Genomic DNA, 26,092 nt, shown 5'->3' with positions numbered 1-26,092 from the left:
AACTACACAACAAGCTCTGCTGCGTTTATGCACCCTCTAATTACAGCTATCTCCGCCACCGCTCCAAATTTTTCGTAAGTCCGTTTAGTCGCACGGTAGCGCGCTCCAGGTCACCCATACCGCGCACTTTGGCTGCGCTCAACGCGCTGCTGAAGGAGTCCTCTCGCTGTGACATATTTGCTGACAAATGGGCTGACCTCATGGGTCAGATTTTGAACTTTTGTGAAAATTTATAATTTTGCTTTTTAAAATTTATAATTTTAACAATTTTTGTATGTATGTTTATGTTAGTTTGTACTCGTAGTTTAATTAGTGTAATTGGCTTTATGGCCGTTCTAATTAAATAATAAATAAATAAATAATAATAATAATAATAATAATAATGATTATAGAGGGGCGCGTATGAGGCGCTTGCCTAGGGCGCTCTCGACATTGAATCCGCCTCTGGTGCTGATAAGGCGCTGTAACGCTCGATCCGCCACGTCGAAGTTTCTCCGAGTGCAAGCAATGTCAATGCCAAGGTCGCGATAAGCCGTTCGTCACGGCGCACGGTAATTGCATTCCGTCGTTATCGCGCTGCAGCCACTGCAGCTGCTTTTTTTTTTTTTTTTTATTCAGATACAAGTTAGCCCTTGACTGCAATCTCACCTGATGGTAAGTGATGATGCAGTCTAAGATGATAGCGGGCTAACCTGGAAGGCGTATGGCAGTTTTTATTAAACCCATACCCCTTTGGTTTCTACACGGCATCGTACCGGAACGCTAAATCGCTTGGCGGCACGGCTTTGCCGGTAGGGTGGTAACTAGCCACGGCCGAAGCCTCCCACCAGACCAGACCAGAAATTTAGAAATTATAAAGTTCCAAACCCCTGCCAGGAATCGAACCCGGGACCTCCCACTAATAAGACCACAGCGCTCACCACTGCGCCAGGGAGGTCGTCAAAATCATCGCAACGTGATATCGGCAACTGCGTCTCATTTATCGCGTTTCTACTGCCAACATCTACACTGAGGCCGATTCTCTTGTACACGATCTCTAAACTAAACTATTATTTTTAAAGATTAGCCAAGTTAAATTGCTGACTAATATTCCCCTTTCCCCTACAATTAAGCGTAAAGCTTGTGCTAAGGGTAGGTACGACAATAGTGCAACGGGTGGGATTTAAACCGGCAACCTTTCGGTTTTCAGTCCGCTCCTTTCACCGTTGAGGTATCGAGGCCCTATTTACTATCGTCGTCACGTCAATCCATTGCACCGTTGCGACGTGATTGAAGGACAAACCAACAAACAAACACCACTTCCGCATTTATAATAAGGGTACTGAATACTGATAATAAGGGTACTGATACAAGTTAGCCCTTGATTGCGATCTCTCCTGGTGGTAAGTGTAGTCTAAGATGCTAACGGGTTATCCTACAAGGAGTATGGCAGTTTCATTAAAGCCTATGTCGGTTTCTACACGGCATGGCACCGGAACGCTAAACCGCTTGGCAACACGGCTTTGCCGGTAGGTGGTAACCAGCTTACCGTAGCTTCCCACCAGACAGTCTCTTTCTTTACCCAACATTTTTTTTTTTTTTTTTTTAAAGAATATTAGCCATGTGAAATGACAAATATTCCCCTTTCCTCTCCAATTAAGCGTCAGGCTTGTGCTAGGAGCAGGTACGACAATAGTGCAATGGGCGGGGTTTGAACCGTCGGTCGACCTTTCGGTTTTCAGTCCACTCCTATACCGGTTGAGCTATTGAGGCTCTAATGACTTTGATTTGACTGAGGAAACACCAAAAGGAACAGTTATGATTTTACTAGTCTGTGTAATGTATCATCATCGTTAACAACCGATACACGTCCACTGCTGGACATAGGTCTCTTGTAGGGACTTCCACACGCCACGGTTCTGCGCCGCCTGAATCGCGTGGCTGCCCGCGCCTCAAGATTACACGATTTGTATTAGCTTCGCCAGTAAATGGTAACGATGTAAGGGAATCGATTAAAATAACTTACTTTTACCTACAATATTTATTTATTTTCAACACTTACACGTAGCCTTGGCCTAGCGAAATTCCTAATTCGCAAGAGTAAGTATATACGCCTTGAAAAAATCTTATAACTAATCTAACATATAAAATAAATATAATACTTGTCATCAGTTGCATAATTTTGAAAATTTTCAAATTGATACCTCATTAGAAGAAGAAATCTGAATCGGAAGAGGGTGACAGAAATGTACTATAATGTGGCACCATAGAGCTGGTAAGGCGGCACGACGGGAGACAGACTTAAAGAATAGTCATTCTCTAACCATTGAGTTAAGTTCGTTGGCTAGTAGTTAATTGAGTGCTAAACTATTAAAAACAAACCATCAGCAGATACTGGCACGAGCATAGAACACGAGCTGTAAATTCCTGGGAGAAGAAATCAACAATAAATTCAACAGTTACTCTATGAGCCTTCCACGTGACGTGAGTAATTGCAAATTGACTTTTTACTTCAGAGTTCAGTACTATTAGCTTTCAATGAGAAGAAATAAGGATATCACAGCAGGAATAAAAGCGAGCCAGGCTAGATGGGAAACGTGGCTAGACTTGAAACAGCTAATTATACAGAACCGGAAGTGGCCCGACGTGGACAGAACAGCTATTCTTAGTTCTTACGTATCAGACCATCCGTCGATGATTCGTCACATGAATCTTTAATTAGATGAAATCAAAAGCATTGTCACGATAATATTATGTGGACGGATTATTTTAGCCAAAATCCATATATACATATATAAAAGGAAAAGCTGGCTGACTGACTGATCTATCAACGCACAGCTCTAACTACTGGACGGATCGGATTGAAATTTGGCTTGCAGATCGCTATTATAACGTAGTCCTATCTGCTAAGAAAGGATTTTTGAAAATTCAACCCCTAATAATCAATTCTGCTGTGCGCGGTCTCTAGCACGAGTGTAAGTACCAGGCTGTCAGCCAGCAGGAAGATGTGGAAAATCAAATCTGCCCCTAAAACGTCACGAACCCATATACAAGGTTTTACAAAATCGTAAAATGTCGGCGGGGGACAGGGGAGAATGCTTTGTTGTGATTGGTGGACTCAAAAGTCACGTAATCAAGACAATGTGCGGAACGAGGGTACTGAACGGGCATGCTAAGCAACTGCCTAAGCTTGGCGATCGGGGGTGTCCGGCTATTAGGCGTCTATAGGTGGTGGTCTGTGCGCTCTTTCCTACAGCCATGATAACCATCAAGTATCACTCGTAATCGAGTGCGGCGTCGCATTACCATGCGATCTGCGACGCGGACGCCTTACGAAGCACCGCTTCGCTGATCAGCGGTTTGTATGCATCGGTGCATCCCGCAGCGATTACCATTGCTTGACGTCGTGAATAGCAGATCAGTTACCCGCTATACTATAGTATAGACGGATAACTTTTTCGTGAAGATACAAAATAACACAACACTTGAAAATGCATATCAGTTTTTTAAAGTATAAAGCTTGTGCTCGACTACAACCTCACCCAACAGGAGATGATGCAGCCTAAGGTGAAGCGCGCGCGCCTGCCATTTTTCTGTAGTTTGAGTATTTGTTTGTTTGAGTATTTTCTGTCATTTGAGTAGGCTGAGTTTGTCGTAGTTGACTTTCAAGGCCAGCGGCGTGATTTGGTAATTCAATGATTGATTGATTTATTAGGAAATATGCTCGGTGTGCTTACAGCAATGCCAAATCGCATGCCGAGTCAGAAGTTAATATAAGAACATAGTTTATTGAATTCGTATATACTAATATTAAAAATGATCATCACCATCACTATAAATAAAAGTCATAAAACTCATTTGACATTGGTTGGTTCAATGAACCAAAAACTTAATTTGCTATAATAATAATCAGCTGAAACAAGTCGAATCTGTATGGTGCAACATGCAGCATGCGATAAGCACCGCCCGCCCTCCCACTGGTAAATATGCAGGAAAAATCAGCCACCAGGCAAGCAATACGCACCACCACCACGCAGCACCACACAAATCTAAAAACACACTCGACGCACGTTTCGCCCCAACACCGGAGCATCCTCAGGTGATATATATAGACCTTATGTTGTATGCCTTGCATATACACCAAACCATACAGTGCTGGTTTTCAATTTAAACCTGCAGATATATCTGTGAATTCTGTGATCTGTGCTAGGCTTCCAGAATCAGACCCTAAAACAGGTTTATCTCAAGCATGGCAAGCCACCTACCATTTTCTAACCGCATTAATGATTTCAATCCGCAACCATGCGTCGCGACTCGCGAGACTCGAGGAAACCTACATTTATGTGAATCAACTCCGGGATTTATGTTTCCCGCTAAGCGACTTAATTGGTTTAAGCTCTATATCCCTCGCTCCAATTACACCCGACTAGACTAGGCCTTAGTACCTACCTACCTAGTAGATCTTGTTTTTATGACTTGGCATAGATATACTTTCCCCTACAAACAACATCAGTTAATAATATTAGTTCTTTTTCTACTTGACACGATAATTGCAAATGTTGTACACTCACTATCGATACATAATATGATTTATCAGTTTGTGTTTGTGTATAAATGATGTAGTAAATGTAAAATATATTATGTATTGTATGTGTTCCTAATTAATAAAATAAATAAGTAAAACATTGTTAAACAGTGTGGGTTTAACCATTAAAAGAAACTGGGCTTTGATTTTAAATAACAATGCGAAAAAATGTTTCGCAACAATAAGAAGTCGCAAAAACTTTAACTTGGTTAAAAACCGAAGATATTTTATTTAATTGTAGAGAGGTTATGGAGAAACCGTTGTGTGTCGAGGGAACGAGATACAGAAGAAGCAAATAAAATCTTGCCCTCCAGGGGAACTACCTTAAATCCTTAAGTTAGATCATTTTACTTATAGGAAACAAAACTGCATTCAAAGATTGTCTAAAAATCGCTTAGCACTGCTTTTTTACTCCACTAGTCGATACAGTTAATGTAAACATAAAATTTCTCTAAGAAACATTAGGTCTTACACTCATCTTCGTACAAGATATCCATACAATTGAATATTTAGTACACAAGTTCTTTAACCAAAATTACCTAGAACTGTTCACAGGGTCCTAAAGAACTCGAATTACGACCTCGCACCGGAAAGCGCAGCGTTGCAATAACCTCCACTTGGTGGACAGACGACGTCAAACCAGTCGCAGGGAGCCGCTGGATTCAGGTGGCGCAAGACCGTGGCGTGTGAAAGTCGTTACAAGAGACATATCCAGCAGTGGACGTATATCGGTTGATAATGATGGAAAAGTAGCCAAATGACCTCTTTTCTTAGACTTGGTCACATTATCCTATCTGACGACAATATGTTTTTGTAATAAATATCTATGTAAAAAAAAATTAACTCAAATAAGAAAAAGGAGCTGTAAAAACTCTCCAAAGTTTGGTAAAGCTGAAACAAACAAGAAGTCACAAAAAGTTGGAACTTGGAGGGGGTGGGGGAGGGAATGTGAACGTTTGGGGAGCGATCACGTGCTATGTTCAGCGAAGTTTGCAGGCACGTGAGCGGACGTGACTGCCGTCCCGTAGGAAATTGGAGATGCGCGAACCGATCTGAACCGGAAAGTTCTGTAGGTACAATAATAACTGGGAGCTGGGAAGTGTTTCAAAATCAAAATCAAATAATTTATTCAAAATTAGTACCCATATGCGAAAGTGTGTTTGTTTGTTGGGTTGTTGGTTTATTGGTTTGTCCTTCAATCACGTCGCAACGGAGCAACCGATTGACGTGATTTTTTCATGGGTATAATTAAAGACCTGGAGAGTGACATAGGCTACTTTTTATCCCAGAAAATCAAAGAGTTCCCACGGGATTTTTAAAAACCAAAATCCACGCGGACGAAGTCGTGGGCATCAGCTAGTCCCCCAGCTAAGAGATAGCTTACATCCTTCCCCAGGATGTAAGCTATGTCTGTACCAAAATTCATTAAAATCAGTTGAACGGATGGGTCGTCAAAAGCTAGCAGACAGACAGACAGACAGGCAGACAGACACACCTTCGCATTTATAATATTAGTATGGATAGACCGTGGCGTTTGGAAGTCCCTACAAGAGCTGATGTTCAGCAATGGACACCTATCAGTTGACGGCGAGTCGAATATTTCCCCGAGGATCTCCACAAATAAAACTTCCAAGGGTTGAAAGCCGCAGTACGTGAGAGGGCATAACGCAAATAGCTCTAAATGGGGGGAGAGGGACTTCGCCCACGCACTCCCGGCCCTCTGCCCCCCCCCCCTCTCACCTCCGCACGTGCTGCTTAGTACATTGGCTATTCTCTGTAAAGCCTTCTATTGCTTTTATTCGAGAACTAGCTGATGCCCGCGACCTCGTACGCGTGGATTTATGTTTTCAAAATCCCGTGGAAATTCTTTGATTTTCCGGGATAAAAAGTAGCCTATGTCACTCTCCAGGTTTTAAACTATAGCCATGCAAAAATGACGTCGATTTGTTCGATTCACCCTTGACTTAATATGGGTACATATTAAAAGTGCAGGGGACAACTGATGCCGAAAGGGCGTTCCATATCCTAGCAGTTCGAATTAGAAATAAAAAATAAAAAAATATCGGTCGATATTATTAATCGAATTAGAAACGAGGAGGCAAATAGCTCCGGACGTTTCCGCTGATTCTATATTCATAAAACAAAATTAATTTGTAACGAGCATTGACTTACGAGTATATATTACTTCGTATGGACAGGGTTATTGAACAAACAAAATGGCACCGACTCAGTGGTGCTTTAGCAACAATGCAACCTCAGTGACGTCTGGATTTCAAACGGGTCGTTCGTTAGTATCTAAGAGGTGGCGCTGATTTATTTGGTTCCAAAACCGTGAAAAACTTTTTTCGCTTGGGCATATTATCTTGTTATTTATATCGATGGTAACGAGATTTAAAAACATGCATAAGTAATAAAGAGAGTTCGCAAAAAAACACTCAAACATTTATTTAGGCAATCCATTACGACTGCCAAACTATAAATCAATAACTGCTGCACTAATAACATAAAAACCTAAACACCTTGGCTGAATACCAAATGCATAGCTGAGTCATTTCGACTAAATATACCTGAATATTCACTATTAAGTAGTTCAGTGTTCGAAGAGTGTTCGTTTGCAAGTCATAGAATTTGGGACACGAAGTCATCAGAGTAACAAGTATTCTCGTCAGTCACATCAGCAGTCGAAGATGGAACTATCTAGTCATGCAATTCTAAGCGTAAGTCAGAAAAGCGGGTTTAATTTAACTAATCTTTGGATAAGTTATTAAAATGTAGGTATTCTTCTACTCAGTGGCGTGCACAGGGTTTGAAGCCAGGGTAGGCATTAGTTAGGTAGGAACCTGTTTACTGGCAGGTCATAATGAAAAATATGGTCATAATGATAAATAGCTTACAACGGGGGTAAGCAGTGCATTTATGCCTCTATGACCTGCACGCTACTGCTTCTACTAAGCTTGCGCGTGGATATAGATCACAACGCGTAGAGGCTTATCGAGAGATTTAATCTTTATAATAACCTAACTGAAATATTAATGAGTTTGTTGTGGGCTCTTTTCAGACCTGAGCGCTTTTGGAACCCTCGTAGCTTTAGTTTTAAGTTCGCGTAAAAATTATCATCACTATAAATATCATCTTACAAATGCAACAACCGACTATCAAAAAGTGTAATTTATTACCTACTAGCTTCTGCCCACGGCTTCGCCCGCGTGGCCTACAGGAAACAAATGGCATTTTTTTTTTCAGAAACAAACATTATAACATCAGGACGCGCACTCTGTACAGCACCGAATATTATAGTTAAGGTACACATAAGTTAGGTTTTTTCTTGAGGTTAGCTGACACCTAACCTAACCTAACCCAAAAACGTATTTTGCAAATTACAAGTTAATAATATCAATAATTAAAACTTTCCCATACAATCTTTCATCCCCTATTTTACCACCCTTTTGGGTAAATTTTCCAAAAATCCTGAAACACGTATTTCTTCATTTGTGACCGAAAACCCAAATACCAAATTTTCATGCAAATAACTTTAAAAATGACTGACTTTCATACAAAATTCCATCCCCCATTTAACCCACTTAGGTATGGAATTTCGAAAAATCCTTACTTAGTGGATACCTACTCTTTACAAAGAATAGACCCTCCAAATTTCATGTCTTTAGGACCAGCGGATTAGTCAGTCAGTCAGTCAATCAGGACTTTGAATTTTGTATTTATTACCTATTTTGAATAAACCATTTTTGAATCAACCATTTGAATGTATTAGTTAGAAATTTTGAACGACACCGACAAATACAAATCAGCTCAAAAATATGTCTCGAAAGACGTATCACAAAGTGGGTGGGCAATTAAAATACCACATCTCGAAGGGCTGTCGCATGACGTTGGTTTCATTCACAAGTCAGCGTCAAGCGCTGCAGGAGCTGGGCCGTTGCCCGAATACGGCAGCGGGAGATCGGTGGACCGTGGCCAACTAACTGCCTGTTATTTTCCTTTTGTTTACTAATCTATTCTAGGAACGGCTTACTCGGCGCGGTATGGGTGAATTGCGGTTGATTATGGGTTACAAAGTCGTTACAAAGGTCATGAGGAATTGAATGGTTGATTAATTTGGAGTCTGAATAATTCAGATGCATTCATGTTTACCTATTCGTATGACAGACTTCACACACCTTTATAATAGTATTTAATTTAATTTTACATATTTAATTGCGCACACGCAATGTCCATGCATACGACGTAACCACAAGTAAAGATCACTCGCCTTCGTGAATTGCAAGAACTGTACAGAGATAGCTTACATTTCGGAAACGGACATATATATACTTAATTTTATTCACTCCGGAAAACTAAAACGCCAACAGGAATTTAAATAGGTACCGGAATCCACGCGGACAAATTCGAAGGAATCTAGTAGTGAATAAAAAAGCATTAATTAATGGCGGTAGATCGCGCGTCGATGCGCGCAGTTGGTGACGTCACGTCCGCTTCCGCGCGCCTGGCTCGCGTCCAAGCTATTCCTGACCGACATCCGACGTCGACGACAGGTCTGATTAAAATTACTCTACTACCAACATGCTGGCGAAAATTGAGCAGAAGGTAATGTACATCGGCCTTTAGAATGACATTTCGGCTTTGTAGAGCGTTGTCTCTGTCACTCATACGTATACGACGTCTTGTCGGTCTCAACGACAGAGACCATGCTCTACAAATCTGCTATTTCCTTCTAAAGGTTGAGGTACATTACTTTCTGCCGCGTACTGTACTCCAGTATGAGGCAGATAGGAAAGGTCCGGTAGGTAGGTGCAGCCACAGCGTAAATACATACAGTGAGATGACGAACTTGAATGTTTACGGACGAGCTAGCCAGCTTTACGATCGTAACACCTTCTTTTATCTTTGGTAACACCTATAATACAATAACAAATACAATAAAAATTTAATACCGGAATCGGACTGATCCATTACTAAGCAAAATATATTATAGGTTCGTTCTGCCGAATTATGTCGGTGTCTATTTCCTACCCCGCCTAACTGCTGTGATCTCGCAGGATTGGTCTAGAGATCAGTCTTGTCAAACCACGGTCCACGGACTATAATAGTGAGTGTTGTGTGTGTGTGTGCTGTGCTGCTCAGAGAGTCAGCACTTTTCTTTATGATTTTATAAAAAATAAAATCAAAAATAAAAGATAATCGGGATAAAAATCATATGTCCTTCCTGCTATCTCTGTACAAAATTTAGTCAAAATCGGTTAAACAGATAAGCCGTGAAAACTTGAAAAGCTTGCAGACAGAGAGACATACACTTTAGTATTAATTTAAATATTAATATGAATATGTATTTAGATAGGGAATATAGATGTTAGTTACCTAGTGTATTTTGAATCTGCCATTTACAAAATGTAGGGTGTGTAAAATATGGCACTTCAGAAAATCCAGCTTAAAAAGTGCCACCCCTGGTCGAGACGTTTCCGTCGACCGACTGTACGCGTTCATGCTGTCGTGTAGCAGTACAGTTAGGCCTGTTACCACTTACCAAGTACCGTTACGTGTTACGTCCCACGCTCGGGATCCTGTTTACGTGTCGGACTCGGCGTTCCGGATGTTTACCTCACTTGTGACTTGCTCAGGCCGAGGAAGTCCCTCGAATTATGATTCGGCGTTTATTCACGTACTAGATTTTTTCAATCAAATTTATTTATAGGGGTTTAGTCACAAAGTGAACATATCTTACGCCCCAGCACTTTTACTGTTCGCGACTTCGTCCAAGTGGATTTTATAATCATGCTCATTGCTCATAGAGTCATAGACCCATCGCTCTACTCTAAAAGAAATAAATAAGCACGGGTCTCCTCTCAGAATGAGATGAGTTTTGGCCATAGCCGCCACGCTAACCAAGTGCGGATTAGCAGACTTCACACACCTTTGAGAACATTATGGAGAACTCTCAGGCATGCAGGTTTCCTCACGATGTTTTCCTTCACCGTTAAAGCAATTGATATTTATTATTTAATTGCTTAAAATGGCGTGGATTTAAGTTTTGGTAAAATCCCGTGGGAACTCATTGATTCTCGGAGATAAAAAGTATACGTATGCCCATCTGTGGGATGCAAGTTATCTCTGTACTAAACTGTACGTCGCCATTGCATCGTCGTGAAAAGGTAACAGATAGATAGACAGACAGACACTCATTCATAGAAAATTAATTTCTTTTCCTTTCAGTTTATTTTTTTATGATAACATTTGGGTAAAATACTAAAAAAGTGGCCAGAGGAAAAACAAATGTGGAATGTTCGATGCCTCCTGTGAGGATTGAACTCACGACCCCTGGTTTACGAGACCAGTGCTCTACCACTGAGCTAAAGAGGCGATATCGGACGTCGCCAAATAGTCCTGCGGTTCGCACAGCCTTTTCAGCACGAAAAATCGATGACCGAGTGACGACCACTAAGAAACACCCGCAACGTTTTTGAAAAACCTAGGTATTTAGGCAGTGGAACGAATATCGCTGAGCGAGTTTATTTTTGAAAGTTCGTCGCTCAGAGACAAAACTGGTAAAGCGAGGCGTCGCCGGCAATGTGAACAGTCAGAGAGCAATTTCTGATATATGCATCTCTTTCGTTTACACGGAATCTATATTTATTGTGCGTTTCTTGAGAGAGAAAATCGCCGATAGTTAGTCGTTTTCTCGCCGAGCGCGGCCTGCGCGGCGGTCGGCCGTCGGAAAATCGACCCCACTTTCCGAGTAGGAGAGGTATCCTGACAATATTTTTTTTAAAGATTTTATGTTACCACTTTGTCGATGTGATTAATATACGTTTACCCGTTACTCATGGCAAATTACAGCTTTCTACTGGTACTAAGAGTTTCTGAGCTAAGCCGCTGACTTACGGACGGACAGATGGACATGGCGAAACCAGGGTTGTTGACTAATGGAACCATAATTACTATAAAGATGATATTAATTCATGTATCAACTCTCAATCCATTTGTCCTCATAAGGTTGTAGGAAGAAAGACAAGTGTATATTTACATAAAGTTATAATCACTATATAGGTAGATTTAAGAGGAGATTTACAAATTTACGCTCGGCCATACGAACGAAGCCATTGCGTGGCTATTTATAGTAATTTAGAGTGATTTTTATAATTTTTTTATGCTTGATCAAATAAATGGATTGTTACCAAAACTATACAAATAGATTTGTTAAAGAACATAGTTTATTTTGGTATAAATTTTTGGTTGAATTTATGTTTTATTCAATACAAAAAGTTTTCTTAAACTAGCCATATAATTCGTGAAAATTGGCAACAGTTCTTTTTTTTACCCAGTAATGTGATTAAAAATCCATATTCTAGTACATTATAAGTCAATAAGACTATATTTCTGATATTCAGGTATTTTTTCCAGAAAATTTGATGATTTTCAAGGACAGATTTAGGGCTTCAAAGTTGACTCTGTTATTTATTTAATTGAAACTAGGTGCGAGATTGGACACTACAAAATAAATAAAATTTTTGTAAATATATTATACATTAAAAGTCAATACGAAAGATTGATTTATTTTAAACATGTATTCAAGTTCGTTCTATGATGGTAAAGGAGCTTGGAATCTTAGAATTTCATAGTTCAAGTGATAGCGGGCCCTTTACCTAACTACTAACATTGCCTATTACGTAACAGAATTCTAGCATCCATTGGCAATAACAGTAAAATTCGTACTGATAATAAGGAGACTCATCACTCACCTTATGTTATCTGTTGAAGCGTTATCTGTAAAAATACAATATTTATACTTTAATTTCATAGAATACTTGCAGAGTAGAACGGTATCCAAAAAGGCGAAAATTACCGTTAAAAATTATATAAAAGAATTGCCGAAACCCGGGATCGAACCAGGGACCTTTAGATCTTCAGTCTAACGCTCTCCCAACTGAGCTATTTCGGCTAGTACATAAGTCAACGAAATAACACTACAGGTTCTTAATTATTTTGTACTAAGTACTAACAATAATGAAAATACTGAAACTAAAATTATACTGATACAAAAATTGATAAATGCTATTGATAATTAGCTTTATATTTTCTTTAGATCAGTGCTTTGCTAAATAATTTCGTGAATGTTAGTGGCTCCACCTATGCAGTTATTCAAGGACTGCAAAGTCATAAGCTGTGATAAGAAAATGTTTATTATTTGGTATAGATGGCGTTTTATTTTAATACTTATGTTGTTTCCTGCATTTCAAGTTTTACAGGCTTACTCTAAATTGAAGAAATTAAAACTAGAATAAGAAGTAATATTGCTTTATGACCTTCATTGAAACAATTTGATATTTTCTTGTGGTTTTTTCGAAGAGACAATAAAATTATTGTTGCCCAGTGGTAGGATATTTCAGGCTAGCAATTACTCCCTACATACAAGCTACCTCTTTTTAATAGAAATTTGTAATTGATTCAAGAGGGGAAATCCAGTTCAATTACATTAGATTAATTGTACAACTACTTTTTATTTTCTTTTTATATGTGTAAGTATATGTATACGCATGCACTTCACTGCAATCACACTAAATAGTAAGTGATGATGCAGCCTAAAGTCTCCAACTTCGGCTGCATCATCACTTACTATTTAGTGCTTGCCTAGAAGATGCCTATTCACTTTTAAAGGTCCCAATATTGTTGATGGTGGGGAAAATGGAAGCCAGAAGGAACTTATGAAAATGACTGTTTTGACAATCTCTCTGGGGCAGTGTTAAGTGCTGTGGTCTTATTAGTGGGAGGTCCAGGGTTTGATTCCTGGCAGGGGTTTGGAATTTCATAATTTCTAAATGTCTGGACTGGTCTGGTGAAAGGCTTCGGCCGTGGCTGGTTACCACCCTACCTGCAAAGCTGTGCCACCAAGCGATTTAGCGTTCCGGTACGATGCCATACAGAAACCAAAGGGGCATGGGTTTAATAAAAACTGCCATACCTCTTCCAGGTTAGCCTGCTTTCCAAACTGCATCATCACTTACCACCATTGCAGTCAAGGGCTAACGTGTACCTGAATGATAAAAAACTGTCTCACCTGACTCCTGCACCTGCACAGCCTTGTGCTCAGCCACCTGCCCCACGTCGTCCAGCACTACACCACACTTCTTGTACAGGTGACTCCGAAGCTGCATCAGCTTCTCCGTCTTTTGAAAAGCTTTTATCTCATCCTGAAACAATAAATTCCATTCCATTCATAATAATAGATATATAGCTAGGTACTGACTTGATATGAAGAAAAATTGTATACTATGAATATGTAGTTTATTACACTCTTTGAATGAGAAAGTATTTTATCTAAATATATAGATGGAAAGGTGACTGACTGACTGACTGATCTATCATGAAATTTGGCATGCAGATGACGTAGGCATCCGCTAAGAAAAGATTTTTGAAAAGTCACACCTTAAGGAGGGTAAAATAGTCGCAAGCATAAGCTAGTGGTGTAATAAATTCTCAGTAACATGCCCCATAATATAATTTCATACTGGCTGAAACAGAGCAGAGTGATAAGCCTATTGTCATGTTTAAAAACCTACATCATTTGCTTACCTTTTTGTAATAAAAGATAATACAAGTGGGCAAACGTAACGCACAACAGACGGAAACGTTAAGTGCGGAAACCAGCCTAGAGTGAAGAAGTGGGTAGATAAAAAACGATAATTGGTGAACTGTCATGTTTTGCTACTTAGCTCAAGAAACGTGTTCTTATGATTAATTATCGTATTATTTAACATAATACCTATGAAGTGAAGTTTTATAGGTGTTAAATTAATTGTATAAGCCTTAGAGGTTTACTGTAACTAATAAATGCATTACAATGCAGATTCAATTTACTTTCTTGTAATATCTACCGTGTGACAGTGTGAGCATTGTCTTAAAATATTATTTAGAAAAGTTACTTTTACTATACCTTCAATTCTTTTAGTCTTGTATGAGACCTACTAGAATAACACTGCCTAAGGTGAGAGTCCGACCAGCCCACAGACTCAAAGTCTGTTACACAAGGAGCAGAGCCACAAACACGAATATTACGATTATTTTCACTTCCCTGACGATTTCTACCAGGCATTAGCGGAGACTTTCCCGGGTCCTGCGACTTAACAGTTCTCCTGGGTTTAGTAACATATTTGGGAGCTTTAGGCCTATCTAAGGGCGTCTCAGGCTCATAACCACTTAAAACTAAAGGCAACTCCCTAAAAACACTGGAACTCAAGTTCGAAGGACTCGCTTTCGCGCCAATCCGCGAGGAAGAAGTATCGTGGCGCGTTACTTTTGAATTAGCCGTAGCACTTGGATGAGATCTATTGTACACGCGGGGCATCACTCTGTCATAAGAAGTCGTGCGTTTCAGATTGCGCTCATCCATTTCTTTGACGATTATTAGAAAAATAACAAACAAATCTGTTCGAATACAAATCTTGTAATCGTAGCGCCTTGTTATGACAATAAATGGACAATAAAAATGACAAAAACCACAGAGTACATTACAAAAACAACTAAGTCAAGTCAATGTCAATGATGTCACTGTCAGACTCGACTTACATTTTATTTTTAATGCATGAAGTGTAGGCAAAGGCGACGCTGTATACAGCCAAATTACAAGAACAAACAATTATAGTTTGGTCCTACGTATAGCAAACTTTTTAGGGTTCCGTACCCGAAGAGTGCCAGCGGGATCCTATTATTAAACCTCCGCTATCCCTCCTGTCTGTCAGAAGGTTATAAGATGTATCTTGATGAAATTAACACAGAATGTGTATTTCTATTGTGTATATGTGTATTATAACAACCAAAAAAAACCAAAATATTGAAGTGTTATTTCTTGTACAGTACTACGCTACAGAACCCTGCTTGTGCGAGTCAAGTTGGACTTGACTAATTTTATTTTAGAAACATCAGTTTTTCTAAAATAACTACCCATATATTTTAGAAATTGCTCTTAATTCTTAATTTTTTGCAGTTAATTGCTTTTTCTACAATGGACAGCAGACTAGGCTAAATGGGCTTTGTAAAAATTAAGCTCTAGTAACCAGACCATTTGTATGAAATTTCTTATCAAATTAAAATAAAAACTAACTCAATATAAAGCTCTAATTTATTACAGATCTAAATTGCTGAACACAAAAATCAATTAGTCATAATAAATGCAAAAGTTATATGAACAATTATTTGCCCAACAGTTCATCATGCTTAGCATCATATATATGTTTCGCTTCCTGTAAGTACTGCTCACATAACGCTGTTATTTGTTTATTTACATTAAAAACTAAATCTTCAGAGACACCAGTTTGCTTTTTATTCTTCTTGATATACTCATTCTGAATATCTTTGACTGTGTCCCTGCATTTGACGTATAATGATTTAGCATTTTTTGCTAACGCCTCTCTGTGCTCCTTTGTAACTTTAGGTACAGGGACATACAAAGTTGTACCATCTTGTTGTGGATTTAAATTCAGGCCCGAGTTGTAAATTGCCTTTAAAACGTCCGGTATTACTTGTGGGAAAGAGGCAAAGTTTATAACAATTGTTTTAGGGTTCTTTCTAACTATTTGTGCTAGTTCTTGCAGCTCATAGTCTTTGCCATCATATTTAATTGGTAATGAGTCTATAGCGCCGGTAGTTGACCTTAGAGAAAGGTTTTTAGCAAAGTCTTCTTTCATATTTTCAATGGCACTCTGACATCTTTCTTTGAGCTTTTCCACGGGCACTAACTCTGACATGATTGTAGGATTGATCTCCACTTTCCCTCCCCCTTTACTTTTCTTGTCCTTCCCTCGGTCTTTACTTTTAGCATAGTTTCTAACTGATATAAAGTTTACAGAAGTAGAAATCACTCTTTCACTGCCCTGTACGAGGTTTACTGGTTTTGTTCGTGTATTTATAATTATTGGAACAAGCATTCGCCCCAAAAGCCTGGTCGTCATTTTTGTTACTTTTAACACAGCTGCTCTAATAATATTCAATTCATATTTTCACTCATCACAATATTTTGGTACAACAATAACCTAAATCATGCCTTAGAAATCTAAAAAAGTTAAGTTGGTTGACATTTCCACAGAGTACTTGGATTACTGGTCTGTGGTACTTGGCAAAGTCCTTTTCATGAAAGAAGTCCCCCAGACGCAGCGCTGTAATCGCGTGACATAATGGCGTTGTAAACAACATTAATAGGGATAGTAAACAATCTTTAAAATGCACTAAGCTAGTTAAAAACTCACAAAAAATCTACCACAACAAACGAACTTGATTAACATCGACGAACGACAACATGGCCGACAATCACCGCCAACATAGGCCGCCGACATCATAGTTCCAAATCAACGCGGTACCTACTTCTTTCTACATGCCCACATACCACGTTGGGTTGGTTTTTCTCTAGACTCTAGAGCCAGTGTATTACTTTACTCTATGCTCTAGAGTATTAAACTCTAAATTATTTCATCCAAGTACCTAGGTATAAGATCCAAGCTTTTCAAGATTTTAAGAGACAGCTGTCAATTTTTACATAGTAGTTGTCATAATTGTCATATGTCATTTGACTCTTTGACATGTTATGTTTTTAAAAATACACTCAACTTTTTCGCTAAAAATTTAAAATGTCTGTTTTATTTCAGACAGGCAAAGTGTATTTACTAAGAAAGGCATTCAACAATATTTTCAATAAATATATATTTCACAGAAAAAGTTCGGGTAAATACACGTTTTCATCAAGTAATACAATTGTTAAATAACATTTTATAGGTTATGTTTAATTTTCAGATGTATCGCGAAAATTTATTAGTTTTGATGAGATTGTGGCTCAAAGGAGAGCGGAGGCGCGTCGAAGTCTCGTCGTTCAAGTGAATTCAGAGTCTTCGTTTAACGAATTGTATGGATATTGTTCTAAATATGCGTCTATTGATGACATTCATCATTATAAGAATTCTGGAGGAGAGGTGAGCTCTAAAATAAGTTTTATGTACGTAACAAAAGAGATGTAGAGATTTTTGTATGTAACAAAAATCTCTACTACGAGTAAGTTTTAAAGTACCTACTAGATGATTCCCGCGACTTCGTCCATGCAGACAGGTTTTTTAAAATCTTGTGTTTAAAAAAGGGATTAAAAGTAGCCTAGATATCATTCGCCAAGCCTTAAGCTATATCCATGCAAAACACATCGATCTGGGGCCCCGTTGTGGTGTGGTTGAAGGACAAACAAACACACTCCTGCCTTTTTAATACTAGTAGAATAGTTAGATCTACTGTACTGCTCCAATGTAGGTTGGTGGGTTTTACACTCCCCAGTATTTCTTCCTACATTCATACAGAGCTCAAAATATTTTTTGCACCATAAAGTAGGTACATTTATCAAAATTCATTACTTTTTTTTTAAATGTATTTAATCAAAATATTACAATAAAACTTAATAAAGCTAGCCTTATCTAATTACTATATAAATCATGTCATTACTTTTATAACTGGTTTAGTTTAAGTAGGTTTTTCTATTTTATAAAACTATTTTAAAAATATTTGTGTGGTTTTTTTAAACAAATTTATGTGCACAATAAATAAACTTACTTACTTAATTTTTGTATTAAACTCAGAGGTCCTTAATCAGGGTTTGGTTTTAAATTTAACTGCTTGATTATAACTCAACCTATATATACTTCCAAATTAAAACACCATGCTCTATATTTTTAAATTTTTATACTGTACAGTATATTCTCTAAAACTATCTACAGTGCGACAAGGCTCTTTTGGCGCGTGGCGAAAATCGGAACTAACGTTGCCGTCAAGTGTCTCTTTTGTTCTTGTTTGAATAATCTAAGCCTTTGTTCTACAACTAACGCCCCCCTGTCCATGTCATTCAAGTGCAAAAAAAGCCTTGTCACACTGTAAACTGACTGACTAAAACCTATCATAAATATTGTAAGTTATAATATACGGGCTGATATGTGAAGTTTATGTTTTATTTACAGCATTTCATGCTCATAGAATTAAGCACTGAAGAAAACCTAAAAGACATATTACAGTCATGTAGTTCACACCAAAAAGACCTTGATGTTATGGGAGTACAGTCGCCTTTCCTATGGTTCCGGGCAGTCACAGGCGTCAAGCAGAAATATCCACAGAGTGTAAAAGAACTGGCAATCAAAGATGGTAGTGTGAGAGTCAATGAAGAAGTGCTATTTGAGGAGCTGTTGAGTTGCGAGACAGTGTCAGACCAAATACAGATGATGTACGATAGAACTGTGCTGAATGATATAGGAGTGAGGCTGAGATATATGGTTGCTAGACAGGTAATTATTTATATAAAATATCTCAACAGCTATACTCATGTATTTAGTCGTCGTTAGCCTGACCAGCTTTTAACCCATCTGGGGTCCTTTGTCAAGGGAGTCAGTTCGAACTGACTGAGTTTAAAATAACTTAATTATGTGTTGATTAATTTATTAATATGTACTTGTATTGATATAGTTTTATTGTTTTTACTAACTATACACTTTAATACGTTAAACATGTTCACTTGGCACAATAATTGCAAACGTTGTGTGCACTTGTTATCAATATACATATCAGTGTGTGTTTTAGTGAGTAAGTTATGTAGTAAATGTAGAATATGTATATTGTAAGAGATCATTTAAAAAATAAATAAATTAAAAAGTTTTAAACTAACTTCTTTGGGTTATATCCATAAATAGCCTTTTATTCTTGTGTATTTTGTACCGTACTTTCTGTCTTATTCATGAGCAAGAATGGATTTTATGACACTAGCCAGAGACCTCATCTGAATGGATTTAGGTTTTTTAATACATGGTAACTCTTTGATTATGCCATTCTCCAGGTCTTAAACTATACTCATGCAAGAAATCACGTCGATCGGTTGCTCCGTTGTGGCGTGATTGAATGACAACCCAACAAACAAACACACGTTCACATTTATAATATGGGTTATGATAGGTAGTGCTATCATATGAACGTTACACATCTATACTATAATGAAGACATTTTCGTTCTCATGTTTCAGTTAGAAATGATATTTAGCAGTCTGTATGCAAACATCAAAATCCAGCCATTTGGTTCATCTGTCAATGGATTTGGAAAGATGGGCTGTGATCTTGATCTAGTTCTTACTAACACTTTGAATGATCATATGGTAAGTGACTTTGGTATTTATCCATATCATAATGTGGCAAATTCTGTTGTACACAATCTCTATACTAAATTGTCAGGTCTAAATCTAGTGCTATCCTTTTCCGCCAGAAACATTATGTAAGGGAGAGCAATACATTTTGACCTGCCATTTTAGTTTGGAGATTGAATGTGTGAATATCAGCTCTTATGCATTTAATATTAGCTGATAGCTTTGAAAATCCTATGGGAACTCTTTAATTTTTTGGGATACAAAGTAGGTTATGTCACTATCCAGGTCTTTGAATATACTGTGCAAAAAATCACGTCGATCTGTTGCTCCCTTTCGACATGATTGAAGGACAAACCAACAATCAAACACACTTTCGCATAAAATGAGTAGTGATATGAGTGAAAACCAGGTAGCCAATGATAATTTTATTTGTTCCAGACATCACCAAATCATCGGTTGGTATATCAAGAGAAGAAATCCGAAGGAGGGCGAAGTCCCTGGCAGAGACACATGGAGCTAGTCGGCGCTTTGCTGGAGATGCGAGTGCCCGGCGCCTCTCGAGTGCAGAAGATACTCAACGCCAGGGTTCCTATCGTGAAGTACTCGCATGACTTGGCTGATGTTGATTGCGACCTATGCTGTAATAATACGTAACTATCTACGATTTGATTAATACTTATCAAATATAATAGCCAGTATTGTGCAGTAGACAAAAAGCAGTGGGGGCACATTGAGGGAAACAAAGGACGACTGATCAACCAATCGCATGCTCTCGCGCGGGAGAAATTCCCTTGCGCCCCATTCGGCCCGCCAATGAAACCGCCCGGCGACCGTGCGTAAGGGCGAGGCTACAACACTGCGGTGCGACATCGCATCGTAAAAACGATGCCGCATCGCAATGCGATATGTTGACGCAACGTAAAAATTTCAGCGCTCACGGCATCCTACTCGAAAACTCTGACCGCACTACACGTATCCTACTTCTACTTGCGTTAAGACTCATAAAAACACAAGCAGCATAGAACGGCACACAGAGAGGTGTAGACACCGACTGAACAGGAATACGTCGTCGCATCGTCGCAAGTTTGTACGGTGCGGCACCGCATCGGAAATTTGCAGTGTATTGTGCGACGTCGTAGATTTTTACGATCCGACGTCGTATCGCAGTGTTATGGTCTCAGCCTAAGGGTCTAAAAATCAAAGGCGAATCGCTCAAGTTGTTACGTATAGTACGCGACAGGTCGAGATGGCAGTCGGGGGGGAACGCCCCGCACACCCGCACAGTTCCCGCGCTTACTCACAGTCTGCCCGCTCTGACCGGCGGCACTTTTGTAGGTCGGGGGTGTACATGTCGGAGCTTCTCTGGCAGCTGGGCTCGTTGGACGCGCGAGTGCGTCCGTTGACGTGCGTCGTGCGGTGTTGGGCGCGCGCCGTCGGGCTGACCAACGTACACCCGGGGCGTTGGCTCACCAACTTCCCGCTGACGCTGCTGGTGCTGTTCTTCCTGCAGCAGAAGGGCAATGGACCCGTGCTGCCGACGTTGAAACACCTGGTCGATTTAGCTGGTAAGATACTCCTAATCATGATAAGCTTATTTGTGTTTACAGTTAGACGACTAATCGCCCGGCGATGTAAGTCGTCGCGGCGACTGCGTGCGCATACACACGACGACTTCCATATAAATTGCAGATTATAACGGTCGCCGTCGACAGAGTCGCCGGGCGACTAGTCGACTGTACGTAATGGGTCTTCCCGTCACCTAAAGAACATCGGAACAGACTGGACCAACATCCTCATATCAATTTATACTTAGAATCATTCCACTACATTTATTATCCATACTAATGTTATAAATGCGAATGTGTGTCTGTCTATCTGTCTACTAGCTTTTCACGGCCCAACAGTTCAACCGATTTTGATGAAATTTGGTACAGACTACATCCCAGGGAAGGACATAAGGCTACTTTTTATCCCGGAAAATTAAAGAGTTCCCACGGGATTTTCAAAAAACATAAATCCACGCGGACGAAGTCGCGGGCATCATCTAGTAACAAGTAATTAAGAATGATTCTAAATTAACTCAAGCCTATTCTGATGAGAATATTAAGTTACGTTACTTACTGGTGAAGCAGAACACTGTTGGTAAAATATTACCATCATCAGTGTGACTTTAGACTGGAGAAAAGTACCTCGTCATTTGCAACTTTGCTTTGTTATCAATGTAAAAATTTGTAATTTTTATAATGATTGAATCTGAAACTATACTAATTTCTCTTCCAGGCAAAGATGACGTAAGAATAGCCGAAGAGAATCTCAACTGCACTTTTCTACGAGACCTCGACAGACTACCTTTCGAGTCATACGCACAAAACAACGACGACTTACAGACTTTACTCTTCAAATTCTTCGAGTTCTACTCACAGTTCGATTTCCAAGACAAAGCCATATCCCTTAACGAAGGAAAACCTATTCGGAAACCGAATTCCCATCCCTTATACGTAGTTAACCCTTTAGAACAAGCCCTGAATGTTAGCAGAAATGTTAGTTACGAGGAATGCGAAAGGTTGCGTTTAGAAGTAAGAAATGCCGCTTGGCATTTAGAATCTTGCATGGATGGACAAAAATCTGACGACTGGGGTATCTTGGGCCTTGTAGAACAAAAATCTTCCAGAGGGCTAAAGAGGTTACTAAGAGTAGGCAATTCACATAGATTAGTATCCGTCAAAGATTTGTTCAACGAAAATGACGATGTCGAACCCTCGGAGCAGGGAATAAGGTCGAAAATGGAGAAATACAAAAAGACTGATAAGTTAACGGGGGTGAGTGTGAGCGAGATGAAATTTAAAGAGAAAAAGAGCGAGATGCGGTTCAAGAACAGCCAGACAGCCAAAGAGGTGTATAGGATACGAAGGAATAAACTTATATGAGGATTGACAGACTTGTGTGTAAATAATGTATAGTGCTAAATTGTGTGTTTATAGAAAGCGAGTGAGTCGATTGCAATATGGATGAATATATAGTTCTAAAGTTTGTAGTTTGGTTTTTTAATCCAATACCCTAAAATATAAAAGTTATAAGGGTATATAAAAGTTATAAAAGTTATAAGGGTATATAAAAGTTATAAGGGTAAATATAAAAGTTGTACTAAAATAATTTGTACGGTTAGTACAAAAGTTTACATCTCGCTAACGTTGATAGAATTCAAGCGTGACACTTTAACATCAAACTAAAATGAACCGAAACTGCTTAGTTTTAAAGCTCAATTTCGTCTAAACATCTGCAGCTAGCGCTCCAAATGGCAATCTTGCGCAGTAAAAGTCAGTCAGTCAGTCAAGGTACTGAATGCATGAAATAGAGGACTATTATGTTCGAATTCTACCAACGACGTTGGTAAGTTGTAAACTATTGAGAGAACAGCTTTGCCTATCTGGATGTAAACAAATCTCAATACACTATCCGCGTCAAGAAGTTAGTATAGCGCCTCTCTGTTACGTGATCCCATATAAATGATGGAGAGGTAGAGGTAAGCATTTCATCTTGATTGGTTGGCGACTCAAAATGTATACTAACTTCTTTCTGCGGATAGGGTGTAGTAAAGTAATTGTTCGCGCCGCAAGGAACGCGTCGTGGTGTGTGTGTGCATGTGTGTGTGCAAGGAGACTGGCGTTCGCCATGCGGGCCATATCACTTCTTGTTCGAGTCTCCTTGCCGATTGCAGGTCCTGTCACGGTCGCCAGCAGATGTTGGGGACTTCGATGGCTCCTCGTTGTTGTGTTTTAGTAAAACAAACTTTCACCTTGTGAATATGGTTGTAATTGGTTAAATTACATTTTATCAGCGCACGTCCGGCGTGCGCGCACAAGTTCTCGAACAAGAAGTGATCGGGGCCCGCCTGCGCCCTGCCGAGACGTCCGCACACACACATGCACACACACACCACGACGCGTTCCTTGCGGCGCGAACAGTAATCCTTTCACTTTCACAAAGTTCTCTACGGAAAAGTACGGGACCGTCCAATGAATATATGATTGGGTAGGTATGGTATTTCACAAAAAAATTACGTTTCCTTTGTATGGAATTCATTCGTTCCTTTTGATAAAGAGAATAACTTGCGAATACAATCAGTACCCTTATTATAAATGCGAAAGTGTGTTTGTTTGTCCTTCAATCACGTCGCAACGGATTGACGTGATTTTTTGCATGGGTAGGTATAGATAAAGACCCTGGAGAGTGACATAGGCTACTTTTTATCCCGGAAAATCAAAGAGTTCCGTCGGGATTTTTAAAAAACCTAATTCCACGCAGACGAAGTCGCGGGCATCAGCTAGTAACGTATACTTTTGTTAATTAATGAGAGGATCGATTTTTCAATCGCTAAGAAATGAAAGGGATAATTTTTGTTGAAGAAAATGAAAATCACAGATAACATAAAGACTAAAGAAATCCATTTACGTATGTATTTGTACATTTTTTTTGTGAATTTTGATTAAGTTTAGTGTAGGCAATTAATAAAATAACTATTTGATTTAAAAATCATTTATTTGTCAATAAAAACATTTTGAAGAACATAATTTTTTATTTACAACTTATGTGGCTACATAAAATTAATCTAATAATTGTTTTACAATTAAAAATGCAATATATTTATTTATTATTATTATTATTCATTTAATATTTACATTACTTACATAAATTCTTCAATGGAATAGACATAAAACGGTCGTACATACATAATATACGCAAAATGCCAAATTGCTATGATAGTAAAAAAAATAAAAAATTTGACTTGGCATTATGCATTTTTGGCATTGTGTTGTGTGTCTAAACGAATTCAATTTTCAAAATTCAACCTTTTATAAAAAAATTCAACTTTAGGATTGATATCAGTTCTATTCTGTTCACCATTGTCAAACATTCTATATGCCTTAATATGATCAGCGCACAACTTGTCATACGTCTGTCTGTATGTAGCATCGGTAATGACGCTGTAAACGTTTGTTTTTGTATGTATATCACACATTTCCTTGATGCGGTCGACGCAGGCGCGCGTCCATATTGTTTCCTCTAGGTTGGTGTTGTACCTCTCGTTTTGATCGAAGACTCGACACTGGGGAAATAAATAAATATTACAACACATGTTGAATCCGTCATCTCATCGACGGCAGATTACTGAGCACAGATTTCCTCTCAGAATGAGAAGGGTTTAGGCCACAGTCCACCACTCTTGCCAAGTAAATTTAAACACCTTTGAGAACATATTATGAAAAACTCGGGCATGCACGTTTTTTCTTCACCGTTGCAAGTGATTGATTGATTTTTGTAAAATAAGAATATCAGCCAAGCATGATGACTAAAATCCCTCTTTTCTGTCCAACTAAGCGTTAAGCTTGTGCTAGGAGTAGGTACGACAATTCGGCTTTGTAGAGCGTTGTCTCTGTCACTCATACCTATGTGACGTTTTGTCGGTCTCAACGATAGAGACAATGCTCTACAAATCCGCTATCTCCTCCTAAAAGTCGATGTACATTAGTTTCTGCCGCGTACTGTACCTCATCATTAATTTCGTCGTTCATGCAGACTTCAGCCTTAAAGTCCAACAGTGCGATCAAAGTTAGCAACGCCATTGCATGCTTCCGATCATTTTGCACGATTTCCAGAAAAACTTCCGCCGCCTTGCTCGCTATCACGTGATAGTGATGAGCTTGCGACGATGATAGCTGCGTGATGACACGTGATGAGCGCGTGCGGATCGACTCCTCATCGTCCTCGAGGGTTGTGACCACAGTGGCACATAGTGTTGCTTTGAATTCGACTGAAAAATGAAAAGAATAAGATGTCGCTAATTTCCGTGATCAATAAATTAAAAAAAAAACATAATATGTCCATATCAAGATAGACAAAGGTAAGAGGGAAACAATACTGGCGATGGGAAGACGACATAAAGTTGAAGGAGCAACATGGAAAAGGACAGCGTGTGACAGACAAAGGTGGAAGTTGCTGGAAGAGGCCTATGTGTCGAGAGGACACGCTCATAGCTAAAAGGACTAACCAAATTCTATATAAAGACTAAAATTCTAGATAAATATTTGTCGGAGATACTCGGCAGTAATCGGGACGCAAACGTTGTCTAGTGACGTTGATCGAGTCTGCGCATTATGACACAATCTGGGTTACCAAGGAGACGTAAGAACGAGAGAAAAACAATATGGTTTGAAGATGGTAAGAGAAAAGACTTGTGTACTTGTGTAGAATCGTATCCCGCGTTCCTATTAAGCCAACATAATAACCCTGTAGATAAACGCCCAATAGAAGGAAATAAGACGGTCCTAGAGCTCTGACGACATATTTAAAAAACTATCAGCAAAAGGTTC

At 39.1% G+C, this 26,092-nt stretch overlaps 4 protein-coding genes and 2 non-coding genes across 8 annotated transcripts in view; 1 reads left to right on the top strand and 5 right to left on the bottom strand.

Moving 5' to 3' along the window:
* Nucleotides 1-15,063, bottom strand: part of Pits (Protein interacting with Ttk69 and Sin3A) — a 275,032-nt gene extending 259,969 nt beyond the window's left edge. The window contains exons 1-3 of the transcript XR_011237683.1: nucleotides 14,508-15,063; nucleotides 13,632-13,764; nucleotides 12,316-12,340 (exon numbers count right to left, since the gene is read on the bottom strand). The gene's annotated coding sequence lies outside the window, so the exon portion shown is untranslated. The remainder of the gene's footprint in view (nucleotides 1-12,315; nucleotides 12,341-13,631; nucleotides 13,765-14,507) is intronic.
* TRNAT-CGU (transfer RNA threonine (anticodon CGU)) lies at nucleotides 10,865-10,936 on the bottom strand. Its single transcript has one exon. It is a non-coding gene; the product is annotated as a tRNA-Thr (tRNA).
* TRNAF-GAA (transfer RNA phenylalanine (anticodon GAA)) lies at nucleotides 12,443-12,515 on the bottom strand. The gene has a single exon. It is a non-coding gene; the product is annotated as a tRNA-Phe (tRNA).
* A 615-nt stretch (nucleotides 15,064-15,678) lies between the features above and the next one.
* On the bottom strand, nucleotides 15,679-16,898 carry mRRF1 (mitochondrial ribosome recycling factor 1). Its single transcript, XM_034976861.2, has one exon. The coding sequence runs from the start codon at nucleotides 16,519-16,521 to the stop codon at nucleotides 15,763-15,765; it is 759 nt and encodes a 252-aa protein (XP_034832752.1). The 5' UTR covers nucleotides 16,522-16,898; the 3' UTR covers nucleotides 15,679-15,762.
* Nucleotides 16,899-17,128: 230 nt separating this feature from the next.
* On the top strand, nucleotides 17,129-22,755 carry MTPAP (mitochondrial poly(A) polymerase). Its single transcript, XM_034977216.2, has 7 exons — nucleotides 17,129-17,287; nucleotides 17,357-17,532; nucleotides 18,556-18,876; nucleotides 19,605-19,733; nucleotides 20,160-20,371; nucleotides 21,057-21,286; nucleotides 22,002-22,755. Exons 1-7 carry the CDS (start codon nucleotides 17,194-17,196, stop codon nucleotides 22,646-22,648), a joined length of 1,809 nt encoding a protein of 602 aa, XP_034833107.1. The 5' UTR covers nucleotides 17,129-17,193; the 3' UTR covers nucleotides 22,649-22,755.
* A 1,491-nt stretch (nucleotides 22,756-24,246) lies between these two features.
* THADA (Thyroid adenoma-associated protein homolog) overlaps nucleotides 24,247-26,092 on the bottom strand; it is a 33,646-nt gene continuing 31,800 nt past the window's right edge. For all 3 annotated transcript variants that reach the window (XM_069503853.1, XM_069503855.1, XM_069503856.1), the window contains 2 exons: nucleotides 25,271-25,533; nucleotides 24,247-24,828 (listed from right to left, as the gene is read on the bottom strand). In XM_069503853.1, the coding sequence (XP_069359954.1) occupies nucleotides 24,553-24,828; nucleotides 25,271-25,533 (539 nt within the window). In that variant the 3' untranslated portion in view covers nucleotides 24,247-24,552. The remainder of the gene's footprint in view (nucleotides 24,829-25,270; nucleotides 25,534-26,092) is intronic.

Source organism: Maniola hyperantus, chromosome 16 (assembly GCF_902806685.2).
Source record: "Maniola hyperantus chromosome 16, iAphHyp1.2, whole genome shotgun sequence".
NCBI classification, from domain to species: Eukaryota; Metazoa; Arthropoda; class Insecta; order Lepidoptera; family Nymphalidae; genus Maniola; species Maniola hyperantus.
Note: the sequence above shows the minus strand (reverse complement) of the source record. Positions and strands in the feature narration are given on the sequence as shown.

Coding starts and splice junctions, on each gene's coding strand:
- mRRF1 (XM_034976861.2), bottom strand. CDS start 16,521: ATGACGACCAGGCTTTTGGGGCGAATGCTTGTTCCAATAATTATAAAT.
- MTPAP (XM_034977216.2), top strand. CDS start 17,194: ATGTCTGTTTTATTTCAGACAGGCAAAGTGTATTTACTAAGAAAGGCA. Junction 17,533..18,555: donor ATAAGAATTCTGGAGGAGAG/GTGAGCTCTAAA, acceptor TTTTATTTACAG/CATTTCATGCTCATAGAATT. Junction 20,372..21,056: donor GACCTATGCTGTAATAATAC/GTAACTATCTAC, acceptor GCACTTTTGTAG/GTCGGGGGTGTACATGTCGG.